At 36.6% G+C, this 21,166-nt stretch overlaps 1 protein-coding gene across 1 annotated transcript in view; it reads right to left on the reverse strand.

The window, feature by feature from the left end:
- EVC2 (EvC ciliary complex subunit 2) overlaps positions 1–21,166 on the reverse strand; it is a 60,721-nt gene that overhangs the window by 4,280 nt on the left and 35,275 nt on the right. The window contains exons 12-19 of the mRNA XM_059471268.1: positions 20,255–20,430; positions 13,967–14,126; positions 13,025–13,485; positions 9,908–10,112; positions 8,500–8,622; positions 5,502–5,729; positions 3,575–3,783; positions 2,063–2,150 (exon numbers count right to left, since the gene is read on the reverse strand). Of these exons, the coding sequence (XP_059327251.1) occupies positions 2,063–2,150; positions 3,575–3,783; positions 5,502–5,729; positions 8,500–8,622; positions 9,908–10,112; positions 13,025–13,485; positions 13,967–14,126; positions 20,255–20,430 (1,650 nt within the window). The remainder of the gene's footprint in view (positions 1–2,062; positions 2,151–3,574; positions 3,784–5,501; positions 5,730–8,499; positions 8,623–9,907; positions 10,113–13,024; positions 13,486–13,966; positions 14,127–20,254; positions 20,431–21,166) is intronic.

Raw genomic sequence — 21,166 nt, forward strand, 5'->3', positions numbered from 1 at the left:
CTCACACTTCCATGTCTGCTGTTTCTACCCACAGTGGCCCATGTATATCATGGCTGTCCATTTCATTTGGGATTTTGGCAATGTAAATGCTAAATAATCAGTTGATCTTGGCATATCTGCTCAGGGCATGTACTTGATGCCCTTTGGTTTGAAAAATCACAAGACAATTACATTCTAATATGTAAGGCTTAACTAATTTATGGATTCTTCTACTATAAGGAAATAAATTCAAGATAGCAAGGAAGCAATGTGGCATTCCTTGGTCTGTAAAATTATGGAGGGAAAAATAGCCTTGAAAAATTTTACACGTTGTCATGGTTGATCACATCATTGTTCAGCTTCTCTTAACACAAGTTTCTGCGATAAGCTCAGAGAACAGCTTGTAACACTTGTTAAGGGGTGAAGTGAAGAACTGCTTTTCTTTTGGTAGTATTTTTTTATTTCCAAACATCCTGCCTATTTTTTGCCCAAAGGTCAATGGTAAAGCACGTTCATATAATGTTCAAGTAGACTGAATTCAAATTTAGTTTTTCCATAGACACTCAGCCAGCCCCATCTCCTGCCCCACTCCAAACACCAAATTTCCATTGCTATTTTCTGCTCTGTTGTCATAAATACACTGTCCCTAGGGTATTTCTGCAGCTCTCTTGTGTGTATCAAATATAAAAAGTCTACAAAATATTAAGGAGTATGTGGAAAGGAAAGAGTAAGGCAAGTGAAAACAAGTTAAAGGTCTCAAAGAATGCCAGATAAAAGCTGCTGTTGTCTATTCAAGCCATACATGTAACTCAGGTAGCTGAAGTTAGGTAAGACATGCCAAATGCAATGCCTCATGACAGCTGAGTTATCAGCACTCTGCAGACCCTCTTGTAAGTGCTGATGGAGGAGATGACTACAAAGCCCATGTCACATAAAACCCCACAAGATCCCAGGAAGACAGCCAGGTTCTTTGTCCACAGTAGTTTCAAAAAGTCACAGCAAATGTTTGCCTTCTTTTCTGTATGACAACTTTTCAGAGGAGTAAATTCGCCTAGGAGATTCCTGAATTACCTGAATCCTCTTTGAAAGAAACAAAACATCACCAGCAAAGCAGTCTTAAGCCAAATTTAGACAGCCACACAAAATAAAGAAATCAATCAACCTCCTTCCCCCTTAATTGTCCTTCAAGCAGAGAATTCTCTCTGAAAGGTAAGAAAACACTTTTCAAAGTTTTCTGGCCTCTTCAGTGTTGTTATAGATTTTACATGGAAATCACTGAGATCACACAGAATTAAAAAGACAAAATTCTAAGACTGATGAGAGATTAGTAAATTCGTACAGTTCTTAAAATATTTTCATAATGACTGGGCACCAAAGTTGAACACCAAAGAGATGTTTGCTCAGGCTACTTAGTGAAAGAAATTATTTGATTCTTCTTTGGAGAGGAATGCAAATAAGAGCATAAGTCTTAATACAGACACCTAAGTCTAATTTCTATAGTACTGTCATGTACTTCTGGTCTTTAAACACTGCTCTGAACTTACAAAATGCAACATTAAATGAGAATAAACATGACAGATCTCTGAGACCTATTCTGCTCTCTTTGGCTAAATGTTCTCAGGATCTTTAAACCAGTTTTGAAAACAAGTAGGAGTAATGATACTAGAAAATTTAACTAGCAGTCCTGCTATCATTTAATTTTGAAACATATTAAATGCAAATCATTCTTAACACTCATCAAAATCTAAACAAGATCCTTTTTTCATTACATGAAGATTCAACTGTAAATCTGTCTGTTAACCAGTAAAACAGGCACTTCAGCTCTCTATAGAATGAAATGCAACAGGACAAACCCTGAAAGGATTTGTAAATGAATAAATAGAAGTATAACTCAGTAAAATTCAAAAGGCTGAAAGTAGCCCAGAATTAACTGAAGTGACTGATAATATAGGCTGCAAACTGATAGCAACTACTAACAGAGAGTAACTCTAAATACATCTAATGGTTCCCAAAAAAGAAGAAAAGCTGATATCCAGATACAGCTGTAATTTAAACTTGGAACTTTGTTCAATTTCATGCTTACCTGACTATAAATTGCCAAAAACACATTCGTTTCTATATTTTCCAGGAGATCTTCAAGCACCACACAATTCCATTGCTCATCTCTCAAGCTGAAGTGAAAGACAGAATTAACATTGAAATCTTCCCAGGTGCAATGACTGCATTATAGGAAACAAAACTGGAAGGTCACCCATTCAGGAAGCATATCTGTCTGTCAGCAAATCTGCTGTGAGCAGCCTAACTGCTAAAACATGCCAAATTCTCTTCCCTGCTTCCCTGAACCCCCAGGCAAACACCAGAATCTAAGGCTATGCTCTTGCACACAATTCAAATCTGGAATCACTCCAAAGCAATGTGATTCAAACAGTCTCCATCTTCTTCCCTCTTTTTTAAATTTCATCACACTTTAAGGCAAGCTGTGGGTCTTTTTGCAGCTGAAATATGACATTAAACAGTAAACTTCCTCATTGCTGGTGATTATTTTTTTTTCTAGACTAAAACATGATGACATCATGTACAAATCCTGCAATGTACAAAAGTACAAAACTTGTTCCTTCCAGTAATTTTTCAAGTAAAGCCTAGCTGCAGTTTCTTTGAAGGTTTTTCTGATAGGTTACCAGCTTGTGGATACTGGTGCAGAGATTTATCTGATCCTCTACTGACTCCTCACTTCTGCAACAGGAAAGATGTTCATCTAAACTGAGCAATGCTCTAGCTTTTTCAGAATTAAAACAGACTTACCACTATCACAGCCATTTTTAATATATCAGTGGTTTTTATGGAAAACCACTTTCTAATGGTAAGCACACTTTGAGGACATTACATGAAGCTTGAAATGTGCTAGGCTTTTAATACTGTGCAATACACATGGAAATGTCATTTCTACCTCCTGTAACCCTAATAATAGTAATACAATAGGCTGCAATTTTGCAAATTATCACCCATTTTTGCTAGGCAGCCATTATGACAAGACAGATATTTCTATATACCTCCCAAGAGGCATTTTATTTGTCGCTGATATTTTTACTTAAAAACTGGCCAGGGAAAATTGAAATTGAAGAGGAGTTTATACATCTCATCAAAAATAATTGTGTGCCAGGGAATTCAGTCTACAGTATGACAATGGAGATGGAAATTCAATTTAAATTGTCTCAGCTATTTCCTCTGACCCCAGCAGATCATGCTGCACTGAAGTCCCCCCCTATCTTCCTGGGAGACAAAGCAATAGGAATAAAATGATTTTCCTCCTTAATGCTAAGGAGTATCATTATTTTTCCACTATCCCTGTCAAAAAAATGGTGACTGCCATGCAACACACAGCACTATTTATATGCTACTAAGTTATTATTATTTCATGTTTCTCATTTCAATATTCCCAACTTCTCAGTTGTGCTCTGGGCCACAGTACAAGAAGGCAGAGATCAAATACAGATGTATGGTCCCTCTCCAGTAGAGCAGAATATTCCTCCTGCTACTTCTCCAGAGTCCATAAGAACTGCAGTAACATAGTAAAACCTGAGACCAAAGAACTTACCATTGCTGGTACAGGTTTATAAATTGTTTACATTTATTCATGGCCTGTCTTAACAGAACTGTCACATGTCTTTCTGCATTCGTGTCCACAACTTCATTTGAGAGTCCCAAACCATCCAGAATCCACCTCTGCCTACTCATTAGATGCTGCTGCACTGACTCCTTATGCAACATCTCATACTCCAGCTTCTTTTCAAGTTCTTCAATCTCCTAGAGGTTGAAAATGCATGATGATAAGAAGTTATAATTTAACTTGAAAGAAAGAATTTCATTTGGAGTGAAGAAAAAAGATGATGGTATCAGATTTTCTGATATTACTTTATTCATTTCTTATTCTACCCAGCCACTTGCAGTCATTACACTTTTCAATTCATTGCACAGCTTCAGTAAACATGACTGGCACGTTATGAATATCAGAACAATGAGGAAAGCTATGACTCAATTTTCATTGTGTTAAAAGTCAATGCTCTCTGAAACCTTCCACTGGAGAGGACCTCCAGCAACTAGACTGTTAGCATGGCTGAGATCAAAACTAAGGAACCATTCAAATTCATTTGTAAGCTGCATAAATCCACTGAAACAGCTTGAGAAACTCAGACTAACTAATTTTATTTATACCAAATTTACAGCTAATATCAAAGGGATTTAAGTTAAAAGACAGTAATTCATAATTAGTCTGATAAAGTCAGGGTTAAAATAAAATGCTCAGAAAATCAAAAGGTTAAAATCCAAAGTCTTCAGGGGACTGGATCCTCCATGCTAAAAATCTCACTTTGATCAAAAAGTCAAACTAGACACCAGAAGGAAGGCTCCATATTCCTATTTCCAATGTCACTGTTGTCTTACCTCAACTTTTACATTGCTTACTATCTCAAAGCCCCACTTCCTAACCTGTACCTTGGAGAAAATGCTGAATTTTAATCCATCCCTCTGCCTCACCAGCTGTATTTAACCCAGTGTTAGCTATTCTAGGTCTAAATTCTGCCCCTTCTTCAATCTTTTTCTTCACCTGCTCAAGAACAGAGAAGGTAAAAGCAACTTCTCTGAAAAGCCCCCTCACACTTAAGGCACAAAAGGCAAAAAATACACTTCCTACATTCAACTTTCACTATTTCCTACAGCTCTAATACAAATTCAAGAAAAACTGGAGGCATATAAGCATTCTAACTGTCACTCTCTGAAAAACTCTTTAGAGATGACCACATTAAAATTAAACAAGGAATTTTCACAGCAGTAGTTGTCTAATGATGCCCTCTAGCAAAGAGGTTTTTCTCAAAAACCCATTTTGCTTGTTCTACTCCAGTGCTCTCCCCAAGCCTCACTTGGATGGTTTCAAATAGCAGATGCAGAAAAAAAAGTCCTTGTGAAAACGGAGCACTGAAGTATTAAAAAAGGATTAGAAAATTGGCAGATATCAAATATGTAATAAATATGGTGAAGGGAAGAGGTTTTTCCTAGATTTTCTGCTATTTAAGCTGCATGAGTGTGCCTGGAGTGAGACAGGCAGGAGGCTGTATAGGCAATCTCTAAAAACTTGGCAACTGAAGCATATCATGTGGTTATGGATTTAGCATACGGACAGCATTATAACAGGAGTAATTCTGTAAGACAGACACAACAATTTACTCTTCTGTCATGAGTCCAAATCACTTCTAAACTGTCTTTCTTTCAATCAATAAATACTAAGTAGCCACCGAAATACTGCCCTTTCTGCCTGCATGCAACTGTAACAAAATAAAAAATAATAACACACAATCTTCCTTGGTTCTCCTTCTCTTTATGTCTTTTACTGAATGCAGTGAAGTGCACATACTCACAGAAATTAAAGTCTGGACAACCAGAAGCTGCAAAACAGCAGCTAATCAAAGATACTCTAATAGTGGCTGTTTCCTAACAGGATTTTTTATTTTAACAACTACATTACTTACAGGATTATGTGCTTCTAAAATTTGAATACATTCCAGCTTTGACAGGGTTTTTGATGTGTTCAGTTGTTCAAAGAGAAAAGCTTGCACATTTATGATAGCAGTATACAGCTCCAGCATTTTGGATTTTTTAACAGTCTTTTGAAAGGCTAAAGAAGCACTGTACTCTCCAAGTTTATTTTCCAGATTGCGCAGGTGACATTCTTTCTCAAGCTGCAACTCATACTTAATCTAAAAAAAAACAAAACAAAACAAAACCACAAAAGATAGATTAACAGAAACTCTTACATGCACACTTATGATTTTAGTACTCTGTAATTAAGCAGTATTATGACAGCAAAGACATCAGTGCTGTTATCTTATAATGCAATATACTGTTTCAAGAATTGCTTTTAACCTTCAATTCCAAGTTTTTACTGTAATCCAAATTAAAAATTACAGTACAGTCAAATACTTTAAAGAGATCAGGCTTTCTTTTCAGGTAGTCAAAACTGAAATATTAAACACTAACCTAAAACAGAGGATCAATATAATTTTTATTATAATAAAATTAAAAGCTAGAAACACAAATAAATCTATGGTTAAATGGAAAGATAAAATATGTCCTTTTGCTTGGAAAAAACATGGAACTTATAGAAAGACTGTATTTAGTTTCAAATTGGCAAGTGTCAGTTAATGCTGACTGATGACATTCAACTATTCTTTGAGCAAATAATGAAAAACCTTCTTATATAAAACAGAGTTAAACTGTAAATCAAAAGTCTATTGGCAATAGACTTCAAATAAGATTAGAACTGGATTGGATCAACATCAAACAGCATAAAATCAAAGTGATTTAACTCAATAGCTGTGTTGCTGCCACACATTTGATGGAACATCCCTAGGAACTATTGAGGGGTGAAAGGCAAGTGCAGCATGTGCAGGCACACGATCCAATGTGTGTGAGTGATGAGCTCTCCATGCTGTGCCACTGAGAGCCAAGGACACTGCACTGTGACTGTTCTCCTGTGGGACAATGTCCAGAGCAGCCAGCTGCCATTACCTTCTTCAGGTGCTTCCATCTCAGCTTGTCACTCTAAGCTCCCTTCATACTCAAAGAAAACACGCTTCTCAGTAGGTTTCCTATCCTAAAATATGGATTTCCACTGACATGTACCGTGGATGTCTAGGTTAGACACTGATGGCTCCACTGCGTATCTAACATTTAGGTAGCTGAATCTTCAAAAGACTACAGTAAACAATTACCAGTTAGTTTGTTTTCTCTACCCCTGCACTATTCACTTGGGCCCAGAGAGCTGGATTGTAAGAGAGAAAAAACACAGATAGAGAAAGCACATGCGACCCTGACAGCTCCAACTCCACTACTTGGTGTTTTAGAATAGTTAGAAATATTTAATCTTTTAAACATAATGCATCCTTTAAATTAGTATACAATTAATATAAATATTTTAAAATAGGAAGAAATAATTCACAGTATTTTACAATGAGGGTGGTGAGACATCTTCAACATTATACAGCAAATGAACTCCTCTTAAACAAACAAAATGCTGCATCACTCAATTGGTATTGCTATCTACTCCCAGCCACACAGTTTCTTTCTGACTCTTGCCAGCTCTGAAACCAGCCATACAATTAGAATGACAACAGCTATGCCAGATGGTGCATATAAAACTGGAGCAAGGAGGTTTAGAGAAGCTAAATTTCCAATTTTAAAATTAAGATTCTAATAAAAATGTAAGACAGCATTTGCTGCCTTATATTTACTAAACTATTCAGTACTTTTTTGCCTCTAAAGCTTAGCCCATAATCTGATGTACATGCAAGGAAGAGTACTAAAACCACCGAAATTTTGAATATCAGGGCATTAGGTATTGAAGTCAAAATTTTAATGCCTCTATTAAAGGATTAGAACATTCTCAGACCACAGTTATTAAACTCGTGAACAGTGCTAGAACATACTTGCCTTCTTGTTGCAGTCTTCCCCAAGCACCTGCTCTCACTTTCAAAGATTGGGTGCTAGACTAGATAAAAAATTCACTTTTATCATCTGCAACCAAATCAAACAATGTGTTTGATGTGTTGGTCTCACATAAAAGTGAAATTATTTCTGAATTAACACATTGACCCAGTATTTTTCATTTTTCAGGACAGAGGTATAAAAAGCTAAGAAATAGGTATAAAAACAGCTTTTTGTCCCAGTTGGTACAAAAAATGATCTTGCAATCACTTTTGAAACTATTTTTTTATCTACTAATTTTAATTACCAATGACAGCTGCTTGTCATGCATAGTTTCTACAGCTGTGTACCACCTTTGTTTAACAAACTTAATGTCCTTGCAATGTCCTCCTGACATGCAAGCCCAATATTATCCATATCATATACATGTGAAAGATCTCTTGGAACGTCTACTAGCAGGGAAGTAAAAAGCCTTCAAAATCCCATATTAAGATTGGCCCCACTCATTTCTCAAGGATTAACTTTAGACTGGGGCTGTGTGTTTTTAAAAGGTACCCACCAGAATCAGGACTTCCTTTCAATTAGTTCTGTACAAATAAACTCAGACCCCATCCAAAAAGCTTCTGGATCTAGGAATCCACTTCTGTATTTCCAGCAGCATTAGCAGATGTCCAGGAACTAAATGCTGCTCAGCTGAAGCATGCATTGAAGCACCTTCCATGTTTTGAAAGCCTTCCTAGAAAACCACAGGATCTAGGGGAGCCTTGCAATCTTGCACACACCAAGCCCCAGAAACATTGGAAGAAAAAGGGGTGAGACATGAAACGAGTTCTGTAACTAAGACGCAAAAATTAAAACAAAGCAAAAACTATTATGTGTGAAATGCAACACCTTGATAAAGGCAGGCAATAGTAGGGAGATGCATCATGCCACTATACCTTACACCTTTTTTCTCTGGCTCTTATTCACATTGATAGAATGCTGTCAATCTTTAATTACTAAAGATCTAGGTTTCAGCTTCAGTCCAGAAAAGATTGTACTTACCCTATTCAAATTTTCACCTTTCACTGAGTCTTCATAAATTAAAATTTTGTCCTGTAAAGATTTCTTCAGAATATCTAACTTATGTTTATTCCTGGATCCTGTTTTTCCCATTTTAGAATGCTGCTGTAACAAGATGAGCAAAAATGCTTTATTTGTAAGAGGTATATGAAGATATTAATGTTAAAATTATTACTTATAATCAAAAACTTGGAAAATATGACTTTCACTGAGAAAGTACATCTGAAATTAAGGTGCTGCCTATTCATTCAGAACATTCATTTTGGACATTCAGACAAAGTTAGAATTTAAAAAAAAAATTCTTTTAAGTAGAATTATATATTCATCCTTCCCATGAAAACTCATAGCATATAAATTTGATTTTAAACAAGCTTTAGCAGTGATAATAAGAGAAGATTTTAACTGATACATTGTCTCCTCAGCTCAGTTAAAAATGAACAAGGAATATTAATTTAAGATCTACATTGTTTTCAACACACAGTCTGTGAATCACAAATGAACCATGATAATATTAAGAAGCACCGTTCCATGTAATCAAATTACTCTTGACCTTTCTATTTCTTTACAAGAATACCAACTAAGTATATGCACTCCTGGGGAAATGATAACATCTGTTCAACTGTAAGGTTTTGCAAAGTCATTTCTCTCCTTTAGTACTTTAGAAACTATTAAGGCTTTGAACTAGGTTAATTCCTAGCTCAATTAACCCAGCATAGTTTACATGTTTAGAAAACATAATTGAACCAAAACAAAGCAAGGGCAAGTCCTCCTTTTTACGATGGCATCAGACACAACTAATACAGGAAATATTTTTGGCTCCCATATTTTATAAGAACTGAAAACAATTTATAATTCCAGAGCTTTTACACTTTACTGAAGGAATTAAACACCCCTCACATGGTTCTTTATAAAGGGCTAGATTCAATAGGCAGATAGACTTCTTGTTGGAAATATTTCTCTAACTTTGAGTAAGCCTCATCTTCCACATATTTAGATTTTGGAAAATAACACCAAACTGTCTGCATACACTTAAATATTTTGCAAACAGAAAACATAAATCATTCCAAATTTCTTGCCAAGAAAGGCCATCTAACTCAGGAACTTTAATTTTGTAAACAGACAAAACAATGTAGAAGGGTCTTATTCAGAAATTCCCATAATTTTCATGAAAGCAACAGAAATACATAGGTGTATGTGAAAAGCATCTATTTATCCAACGGCTGCCCAAACAATTATCTTCAAGCCCACAGGTCCATGCAGACAGGAGAAGTGTACACTGCTGTTGTACCTGTGAAGAAGCTACAGATCCAGATCTGCAGCCAATGCCAGCAGCCACAGGTACCCCAGGATCCCCTTCCACATCCCCACGCTGATCCCACACTGTTCTCACCTGTTCATTGGTCACTGCTAAATTCTGCTCAACTTTCAGCACCTCAGTGTCCCTCTGCTCCACTTCAAAAGCCTGAAGCAAGGTTCTTGCTCTTATCTTGGGCCAAGCCAAGCTGCTGTCCACCTGGGAGAAGCAGCAGTGCAACTCTTGCCTCATTCTAAGCAACTCCTCTTCTGAGAGTGAGAGAGGTAAACATAGAAGCTTCCTGTTAAAAAACACAAGAGCCATTTGCTGTTTAGTGATTTAGGCAATATTGCATAAAATGTAAGAGACATGCACGCAAACACTTTACACAGAGCAATAATCCTTTTTTGATCTATTTCATATATCAGTTAGTGATTCCACACACAGCAATGAACTGCTCACCATGTAAAAAATACTCCTGAGGTTACCTTAAATTCTGCATACAGAAGAGCTTCCTGGACTGTAAAACTTCATTTTCAAAGGAAAACAGCTTTTGAATATTTTAAAAATAAATAATATTTTTAGTACATTTCCTATGCATAGAATCCTTCCACCTCTTCAGACAATACACTGAGCATCAGCTGAAATCAAGATAAAAGCTTCCCATAAAGCCTACCTGAGCTGTTTCCCACTACTTAGCATCCACAGCTACTGAGAAAGAAAAAATAAAATCTCTATTATAAATGCATATGCCATTGCTTTGATCAACTTATAACAATGGTTACAGCTGTCAATTGTAAAAAGCCACTTTGCAGTTTGAAAAACACAATATATTTTAAGCATAATTTGATTTACTCAAAGTTCTCATTTTGCAGAATTAAGGTTCTCAACACAGATCTCTAAGGAACTGATCATTGGGTCAAGCTGAAGTTGACTTAAAAATAAAGCATGCAAAGTTTTCATTAACCATAGACTACACTCATTTTCTCACCTTGTGTATCTTATTTCCTTAAGGATATTTCACAAAAAATAACATACTTTTATTTGTTTGGCAATCTCTTTTATTCCACAAAAATGTTTGTATTAAAAATATGAACAGCATGTTTTTCAAAAAGGACTTTTCATTGAAAACAGTATTATGCTGCATGTTTCATTAGTACTGATACTTTTATTTAATGTATACCAGGCCTATACTGCCTGGTATTCACTAAAATATCTGAGTTTAGAAATCCTTTTTTCTTTCTACTGAATCAGCAAAGAACAGTTAAAAACTTCTAATGCATGAGGTTTTTCCTTTCAAAAAGTTGTTTACTTTAAGACAAGACTACTCCTAACTAGTCCAGATAATTTGTAGCATACTTAGCCATTTGTCATCTTGTCTTAGACTCATGGAAGAAAAACCATGCCATAAATCCGCATACATAGATATATAGAGAAAGATAGGAAATTAAATACAGCAAATAGAGTTTTGCTATATGTCTATATTTAAAAAGGACTATAAGCACTAAAAATCTTCACAAATATTTTGGACTAATCCATGGTCTCTTTAATAAGCAACAAAAATGAAAAGTATCGTTCAAAATAATGCTTTTTGCAAACTAGACAGTAGATGAGAACATAAACATGAGAGCTGGCATCTGTCATCAAAATACCATAACTGACAGACACTGGACTGCAAAATGACCATGACAGATTCTAAGGGGCTGTTGGTAGGAAAGTTTTTGCTGCATTTTCTGTATATATTTTCCTGCATTTTACTGAAAAAAAAACCCAAACAGATTACTGCTGCTACAAATAATGATAGCATCTAACAAATATGACAGGCACACTGCAGGTTGGAATGGAGTTATTATGGAATACTAAGATAGAAACAGTAAAGTCCTGCTGGGTCATACCTACCTCCATATTCCTGCAGGTCTGCTCTTGGCAATGTAAGTGAGAGATAGTTAAGACAAGCTCGAAAATGCATACAAATGACTCACAGAAAAGTATTTAAAATGCTGAATAAAATACAAAGCCCTTGAAATTAGAACCAAAACAATGGGAAAAAATGGAATTTTCTTCTTCAGCAAAGCAAATGCAATGGGTAAAGTTTCTTTTTATACTCCTGTTATATGGTTTTACAATATGTGGCAGGAAAACTTATTCTGTCTGGATAAAACTGCTCATACAAATCTATTTTGCTTTAAAGAAGAGGTATGAAGGAGAAACTTGTACCAGTGCCTTTTTTTTTTCTTTTTTTTTTCTCCCTCCCTGTTCAATCTCTTATGCCTGGTACATTTTCTTCAGAGCCACACACCTTATTATAGGTTTGCCTGTTCCAGCTGCTTCCCCTAAAGCTGCAATTTTATTTTTTCATGTTCCCATGTCTCTAACAATGTCTCTTATTAAATAGACATTGTATAGGAAATGTAGTACTGGAAATATTCAGGCAATCAAACAACCAGACATAAATGTACTTGAAAGCTAACAAGAAATGCTCACCAACATCCCCTGATCTCTCAGGGACCTTTCTGCCCACTGTGAGAGGCACAACCACTCCTGGCCACAGCCATGGGCTCTCCCTGTGCAAGGTCTCCCAGCTGTGGCAAGGCCACCCCCTGCTTTCCCACCTCCCCAGGGTCACATTGTAGCAGGCAGCAATGGCCCTAACACTTTCTAACAAGGGGCCAGAACTCCTCTCTGCAGCTCTGCCTGGGCCATGACGCCTGTCCGGGACACACTGTCCCCAGGCCACAGCAGCCCAGTCTGACACATGGAGCCATGAGCAGGACAGGCAGATACTGCACTGTGTACTTTGTGCCAAAGCTTAAACCAAACCTGATGAGTAAGGCTTGACTTGTGGCTAGAAGAAATATATTCAACTTAGACTTGGGGCCAATTAGGTCTGACATGCTAATTGGCATTTCCAAAGTGTGGGAACTCAAAGAACAGACTGAGAATAACAATGAAAGATGTCTAAATGATACCTCCCATGGAATGAATGGAAGTATAAAACCTTTATTTCACATTTTTAGCTTCAAGACTGCTGCTTCCTAGGATTTCCACTGCAGCGTTCACCCACTGGTACTGCATGGGCTGAGCACTTAAAATCAATTCTTAAGTGCCCAACAGAGAACTATCATTAGGAATAACAAGTGAACAGGTGTGAAAACTCACAGTTCTATTCTACTTGCCATAGTAACTAAGAAAAGAGTGCAGAGAGATACTTGCATGAATATTGACTGTTCCCAGCTCCTTATTTTCTTTTGTTCTGAGATGCCTGTTTCCAGCTCTTGGCTTAGCTTCTGCCTGGTGAGCTGAAGCAGCTCTTCAGCAGCCATGCTCTTGTCATGTTCTTCCCTTTCAAGCTGTGCATGTTTAACCACCATCTCTTTTTTGTGCTCCTCCACAACTTCTAGTAGGAACAACTTTGGCACATTGAGCTTGACCAGCTCTGGCACAACCACTCCACACTGAACACGTTTAAGCTCCTCAATGGCTTTCTCTGCTAGGCTAAATAGAAGCTCCTTCAGCTCTTCGTTGGCCTCATTGTCAAGCTTTTCAGTAAGTTCTTCAAATTCAATGGTGTGATCACTCAGAAGATTTTTCCAGTGTCTCAGGTAGTGAGAGATCTCATCAGTAGTTTTGAAGGGGTCTCCAAGTGACAGCTGCTCCTTCTGATGCTCTTTCTGCTGATTCATTTACCAAAAGGAGGAACAAAGTTATGAAAAAAGAACATTTTGAATTCTAGCTCCTCAAGTATGAATTTCATAGCAATGCAAAATTTCATATTTTTTCTTTTTCATGTTCTCGAAACTGCTTTTCAGTGTCCAGAGGATCACCTAGCCCTCAACAGATCAGCTTTGTGAGCACCTAGGAGGTCTGTGATAACTCTGACTATTGTTAGATACAAAGGCTGTGATAATATGGACTGTTGCTAGATAAAAGAGCTAACATCTAAATAAATGCATCATCATGTGGTTTCACAGCTATGAATATCTGCATGACTAATACAGAATATGATGGTACACAGTTAAAACCAACTGGCACTTATTTTAAACCATGCTCCTGGCAGTGCTGACCTCTGCTATAAGAACTACATCTTATTTTCAAGTCATTCAGTGTCTAATTAATGAGAAGCCCTATGAAAATAAAAACATGGAAAATAATTACCTTTTGCAGCATTTCCTGCCTTCGCTTGGTAATGAGTTTCTGGCAAAGCTTCTGCTTTTCTTGTTTTAAATCATGATCAAATTTCTGTTTAACAAAATTAATTTCAGCCTCAGCTCGGTCCAGCAGGATTCCCAAATGACTTTCAGGTAGATGACCCGCTCTGTAATAAGTGTTTGAAGGCTGTTATCCCAAATTCTTAAGAGCAAAAGGATATATGAGGCAATTAGCACCATAAAAGGCTCAGCAAAATAGACACAAAGAATGATCTTTGTTTCTTTAGCAGTGATACCCAGGAGAATCAAACAAGGAAGTGGATAATCAGAGGACAATCTCAGAGATGAGCACAGAATTGAGGCAGTTTGTGAAGATGTATAAAAAGAAACAAGAAGAAGGATGGATAGACAGGAAGGATAGACAGAAATGACAGATGGGAAGGACAGGCAAGTGCAAAATCAATTACACATCAGTTTGTAATGTGATATTCAAATTTTAAACCTTATATATTATTCATATTTAATTTTTTTCATTTAATGCCCCTGAAATGCCATTTTATGTTTTTTATAATTCCTTCTCCTTATTAAAACAAAACTCTCTTTAAAGTATGTAATCAAGTAAAAAAACCTTATTTTTAATAGACAAAGCAATCATATCCACAAAATAGTTATAGTCACACTTTCTACTAATTTTACATCAGAAGAATTATAAAAAAATCAAAATAAGAGCAAAATTCACTTATCTGAAACAGCAAATTGTCAGTCATAAGCCCACAGTGCTTTCAAGTGGAAGTTCAACACTATGGTCTACCTCCAGTTGCTACAGTATTTAATGTCAAAGAGAAAACAAGATCTCAACAGTGGCTGCAACAGTTAAAAAAAATCTCCACCTCCACAAACTCAAATTGAATTTCAGGACTTACCTGCTATTACACTTACACTGCAAGTTCCCCAAATCTTTCTTATTCAACAGAAGAGTAAAAGAACATCTTAATTCTGACCAGGCTGTTAGATATTTGTGAGTTATAATTTCTATTAAGCACAGTGGACTTACAAAATGTGGTGTTGTAAGGTTAACACAAAACTTTGAATTGAAAGCACCAATTCCTGACCTGAAATTGGATGTTATACAGATACCTTCTAATTTACCTATCCAGTCCCCATTTCTCAAAGATTACAGTCAGGACTCAGATGAATCCAAGGCTTTCAAGGTTTCATTCCAGTGTAATACCTGGCCCAATTCCTGAATTAAGGTTGTATCTAAATGTGGTAAGCAAGCCCTTCTCCAGAAAGGAGAACCTTATTTTGGTTTATTAGGATTTATTGCTACTGTGACAACTCAATTCCAACCAAAATCCTCAAAATAAGTGCCAAAATAAAGCAGATTAACAAATTAGCTTATTTGCACCCACTGCACTGTAACCAGGGTTGCCAGAACCCATAATTCACACCTCCCCATCTTCTGCTCAAGCATGCACAACTATCTGAGCAAGCCATGAAACATCACTCTATAACTTAGATGCTGGATAGAAACTCAGATGTGCTTTATCACAGTTATGGCAACAAAACAGATCCTCCTTTTGCAGAGCTTTTTCAAAGTCTATCTATTGCATTTCTTTAATCTGCAAAGAGGATTAAAATACCTTTCAGTATTTTTTGGGTAATCCACCAAGCATCATTCTTGGCCAGGTAATTTCTGCCTTGAAACTAATCAATCTTAAAATTGAGTGTTATGTCAAAATCTCACTAAAAGCACCAAGGTTTTTTTGCTAACTCTAAGTCCTCCACCTCCTTTTTGACTGAATCCAAGGCAAAAGATATGTGAATAAAGGTAATTAATTATGGTGAGAAAGTGCAGAAAGATAATAACCAAGATATTATTTTTAACACCTTCATCTTTTTTTGTACTGAGGAAATAAACCCAGGCTTGCTACAGCCAATTAAAATCCCTGTGCAGAGCACTGAAGAGTGTGCAAAAGAAAAAGATAGATGTGCTGGAACCACACAGCAAATGAAAGTTTAAGAAAAGTCATGCAACACAGAATGATAGGAAGATGATATATAGCTACCTATTTTTAGGATTTAAAAAAAAAGGTCTACAGTGTTTCAGTTGGTTTATTTAGAGATCCAGTATGTCCATAGCTAAAATTGCAGGTGATGCAGTATCCCATCACAGAAGCTCTATGTCTGTTTATGTGCCAACTCATATTAATTGGTGCTATGGTAACTCCTAAAAGGCTCAGTCCTGGCAAGACACCTTCATTTCTGGTTTCATAAAAATACAATATAAAACAATTACAGTATTAGGAATAAAAGATGTCTCAAAGGAATCCAAATAGAAATGCAAAACAAAAGGAGTGAAGAAAGGTAATGAGATAGTATAGACTGTATGATAAAACTGCCTGGTCTCAGCATAGTGGAAATTTAATCACTGAAGAAATGTGCAGGTACATATCTTTGAACAAAGAGAATTTTAATGAAGGAGAATACTGTGATAATACCAAGGATGTTTAAAGTACAGAGGTGAAGTGTGGAGCCGACAGCAGCAGCATCACAGGTCAATCAGAGAGAGACCTTGACTCCTCTGTATTGAATGAAAGTCAACAAATTAAGGAGCAAATACAGAGAGTACTGAAGTAAAAAGCAGGACTTTGTATTTGATGTTACAGGGAATCAATGTTCTGGGATGCTGGACCCCAGCAAAGGAAAATTGTTTCATGAAAGCTAGAAGAGGAACAGGAGCATCACTAAAGCAAAAGCGAGATCGATACGAAGCAGAAAAGCTGCACAGGCCTGAATGTACATGGAGGCTGAGTCACATCACCATACAGAAACCACAGAGAGACAGCCTGCATGGCTCTGCCCATGCTACTCCAGCTACATCAGGATTTCACCTGCTGAATTGGCATCTTGCTGTTGTCCAGAACACAATTCATGTTAAAAATTTAGGGCAATAAATGCCTCCCCTATATAGCAGAGTGCTACAAGCAGAAAAGGCTTTAAGAGATTATTAGAAAACTTCACACTGATGGATTACTGCTGACTTCCACAAATGTCCAGTCAAGACATTGCTGGAAAACTACTTTCTATGGACAAGGTCCATATAAATAGTGATTATTAAGAAGAACGAGACCAGCATAAGGTGCTTGCTTTAATCTTTTGACCATTTTAGAAACACAGTACACAAGAAATCCTTGAGGTCTTAAAAAATTTAAGTTTTGGGGAGAAATTTACGAACAAGTTTGCAACCATTTGTATCTAATGAGTCAGAAGAACTGAATTCAATTTTTAAGAGACTGAAGAAAAAAGACATTTCTTGTGAACAAGAAGATACTGGCAAAAGAATAACACAGTGTTTTACCAATATTATAGTTTAAAACCATCAAGAACCTTGCACCTCTGTTGATAGCAAGAACAACCCAAGATAAACACTGCCTCAAGTATTGCCCTTTTGCCCATTACACTTTAAGAAAAAACATAAAGAGCCTATGTAGCCATCCCTCAAATCCATGAGGGATGGCTACATAGGTGATAATTACAGATTATATTTTAAATTCTCCTTTCCTGCTTTTTGGCACTGCAGTCCAGACACTTGACTTTCAAATGACACTGAGTACTGAAATACTAGTCCAGACAAATGGGACACTTTATTTAAATACAACATGAAAACTCTGGCTGCTGTATTTCATTTAAAATCTTCACAGCCCTCCCTAGAACAGGTTTGGATTTATTTTTCTTTTTATAACATTCATTTCTAGCCACACAGAATCCTTTTCACAATAATTTGAAATTGCCTTGCTATTTGATAAATTTTAAACATACCAATCAAGCTTCATTTTAAAAAGACTTCTCCCCTCAATATCTACCTGCTGGTTTATCACTGCATCTATCTGTGGTATATCTAATCTATATCTTTTCTCTCTTCTCCATTTAAGTTTTTTATTTTAGAATTCCATTTATAACACTAAGTTTAAGGTACTCTGTTATAAAGCTGGACAAAATAGATTGAGACAGAGCTGTATCTATATTTAGCAAGCAGATTCAATCATAAAGTGAAAAATAAAAGGATACTATGGTTACAAATTTAAAGTACTGTTTAGACCTGACTGCTCTTGCTGCTCAAATTTTAGTGCTCCAACTTGTAAACATTTTCAAAATCACCTTCTAGTTAGAAACTGAAATAAAAGCCTATCTTATGTAATTATGAATTTCTCGTGAGTTATACTAGGCTATTCCAGTTTACCTGTAGACAACAAAACAGTAGCAAATAAACTGAGATACTACATTCTGGAGTTTTATAATCACACCAGATAAAGAATGAATTATAAGAGTTTAGCCAACATTTGTCTGAGAGGAATTACTGCAGCAGCAGGTGTGGGAAGTTACAGGAAAATAACTAGTTCTAAGCCCAGAAAGCCACATGGGATTGCTGCCCTCCAAATGATATCTCCAACTATTGGCACATGTCCTTTCTCCACAGACAACCAACAAATACATACTCTGCAAGTTTTATAGGAGAGTGCTAGAAAAATTAATTTTTCATCTTGGTAATAATACTTGCTGCTTTTGGAAGTTTGGGGGGTTTTGGAAAGTTTTTTAATACATTTAATACATTTAATTCATTTTTGGGGATGAGATCCATAATTAACTAACACTATGCCTTTCCTTTCTGCTTAATAGCTGATGTTTTGTGACTGGTAAATGCAATAACAGGCATTAAACAATGGGTGAAACTGATTTTTCCAGCTCAAAAAGTCCCATTTGTTCACTGCAATGGTCACATAGTGAGGTTCTCACAAAGGCTTTTGACATAACCAAATCACCAGAGAAAACATCTCAGACCTTATAATACAATTCCAAAGAGAGGCATGAACTGATGGAAGGGAACTCTCTGTGAAAGACATGTCTGATCTATATTTCTGATTCCAGGACATTTTGTCTTTGAGCCACACAGCTGCAGACCTTAGCAAAACAGTGCAAGACTACTGGAAGAAGCTCTCTGCTCAATGAATCTGGGGGCTAAACTCAGGGTGATTCAAGATAAACTTAGCATTTTATGATTCCAATGAGGCAGAACACAGGACAACCAAAAAGAAAAGCAAGGAAAAGATACCTAAACACCCTGATAAATTATTTTGTCACATCAACAGATGCAATCTTTGATAGCTTTGAACAGACTTCCTGCTTCCTAATACTATATTACTTTTAAATTAAATTGACATTATGGAAGAAAAAAAACACACCTGAAAGACCAGTGTTCATCTAGTTCTCTTAATGCACATTTCACATATTGTCAGTGACTGACATCAATACAGACATCTCAAATATACAAATAAAGCTGCATGCACAGGACCAACAGCAGCAGTGTTAGGTTGTTTATCATTACACTGACATATTTTACTGCCCTGGCAGGCTCCTCACTAATCTCTCCATATGCCAAACTAACACCGTTCCCTGGGTTGCAGCACAATATCTCCCTCAGTGCTCCTTACAGCCACACAATTCTAAATAACTACATCTCTGTGTGTCTGCTGGGTCACCATTTCTACCTCTGTACCTTGATTCTGAGTATCCCATCACAGAGTACTCAGTCTGCCTGGGTCTGGTATGATATCCCAAATAAATTAAATGTGTGTATTACAACAGTACATTTCCAGGTCTACTTTTTACTTCCCTGACATCTACCTCTTAATTTTCTGCAACAGGTGTATTCTCTGCTAGTCAAAATCCTCCAAATTATTTATAAACTTCATCTATTTTCTTTAGAAAATATTCAAGAATTTCAGCTCAAAAGGAGAAACTATATGTCCAGCTCCTCAAACACATTCAATCACAAGTGAATCAAAACTGTTCTTTGCCATTAAATCCAGATATTTGTGTATAAAGCATGCAGACAAATGGTCTTCACCAGTACATGTTGCAATGGACTCTGGCATGAGTTTTCACATGACTGACAAGTATTTACACAAATAATGGATGTATAAAGACATTGAGAATCTTAGATGAGTTTGGTTCCCACTGAACTCAGAATTACAACCAGGTACTACATATGTTTCCAGCAATTCCTCTCTGTGCTGTACAAAGTGGACACAGACAACAAAATGTCACCTTAGCACCTGCTGGGATTTAACTAACAAAGGCAATCAGTTACAAAATATTTCCTTAGAATTAACTAAAAGATAACATTTTATGCATCTTTCCTGCTAGGTAACACAGAAAAAAGACTTTTGAAGAGTCTGTTGTCTGTAAGATAACGTAGTCAAATGGCTGACAAGGAAACAGCTGAGTTCTTTACCTTTCTGTTTTGTTAATGAGGCTCCGTATCTGGGCTGCTGTGGCATTTATAAGAGCAGAGACACGAGAATCCCTTGACTGTATCTTACTTATAAGATATTCTCTGTAAGAAAACCTTTTACTCAGATGATATTTCTTGCAAGCTTGCAAAAAATCCATTAGCTCTTCAATGTCACCCTACAGGAAAGAATATGAACAAATGTGAACATTTAATTAGATGTAACGCTAATTTTGGCTAACACCTGTGAGTGTCAGAGCAGATTTGTTCATTAATAGGGCAAAGTTTAAAAACTCCTACAAGTGTAAAATAATAAGCTTGTATCAACTAAACTCTAATGATCACATCAAATTACTATGGTTATTTCAACAACAACAAAAAAAAAAAAAAAAAAGAAAAGTTCAAAGCTTTTGGCCTGATAACTACAATACTGTGTGTACTTTCATGAACAGTTGGTGCATGTCCTAAGTGCCCTGAGTTAACAGGCCATTTGATCAGATATTCACTACTACATACTATTACATACACATGCAACCCTGCCAGTGTTAGCAGAACTGTTCTTTACAATGAACTGTATAATTACATAAAGGGTCACATTTTCAAAGATAATGTCTATAAGTTGGCTTCAAAGCCAACTCTTCCATGTATGTAGAGTACAGCATAGGGAAAGCCAAGCCCACTGCACACAGGCTGGCTTAGAAGTTCCCCCTTCCAACAGTGGCAAACAGAAAGGGTTTAAATACCTACAGATGGGTGTGGGCAGAGACCAGAGTTAGACACACAGTGCTTTACAGCAGACATTCTGCCAGCATAAATGGCCAAGGTCTGCACGTTACCTGAGCCATGTCTGAGCAGCCAAAACCGTCAAACCTTTTTTCACTTGCTCTACCTCTTTGATCTAGATGCTTAACTATC

This window comes from Ammospiza nelsoni, chromosome 4 (genome assembly GCF_027579445.1).
Source record: "Ammospiza nelsoni isolate bAmmNel1 chromosome 4, bAmmNel1.pri, whole genome shotgun sequence".
Taxonomy (NCBI): Eukaryota; Metazoa; Chordata; class Aves; order Passeriformes; family Passerellidae; genus Ammospiza; species Ammospiza nelsoni.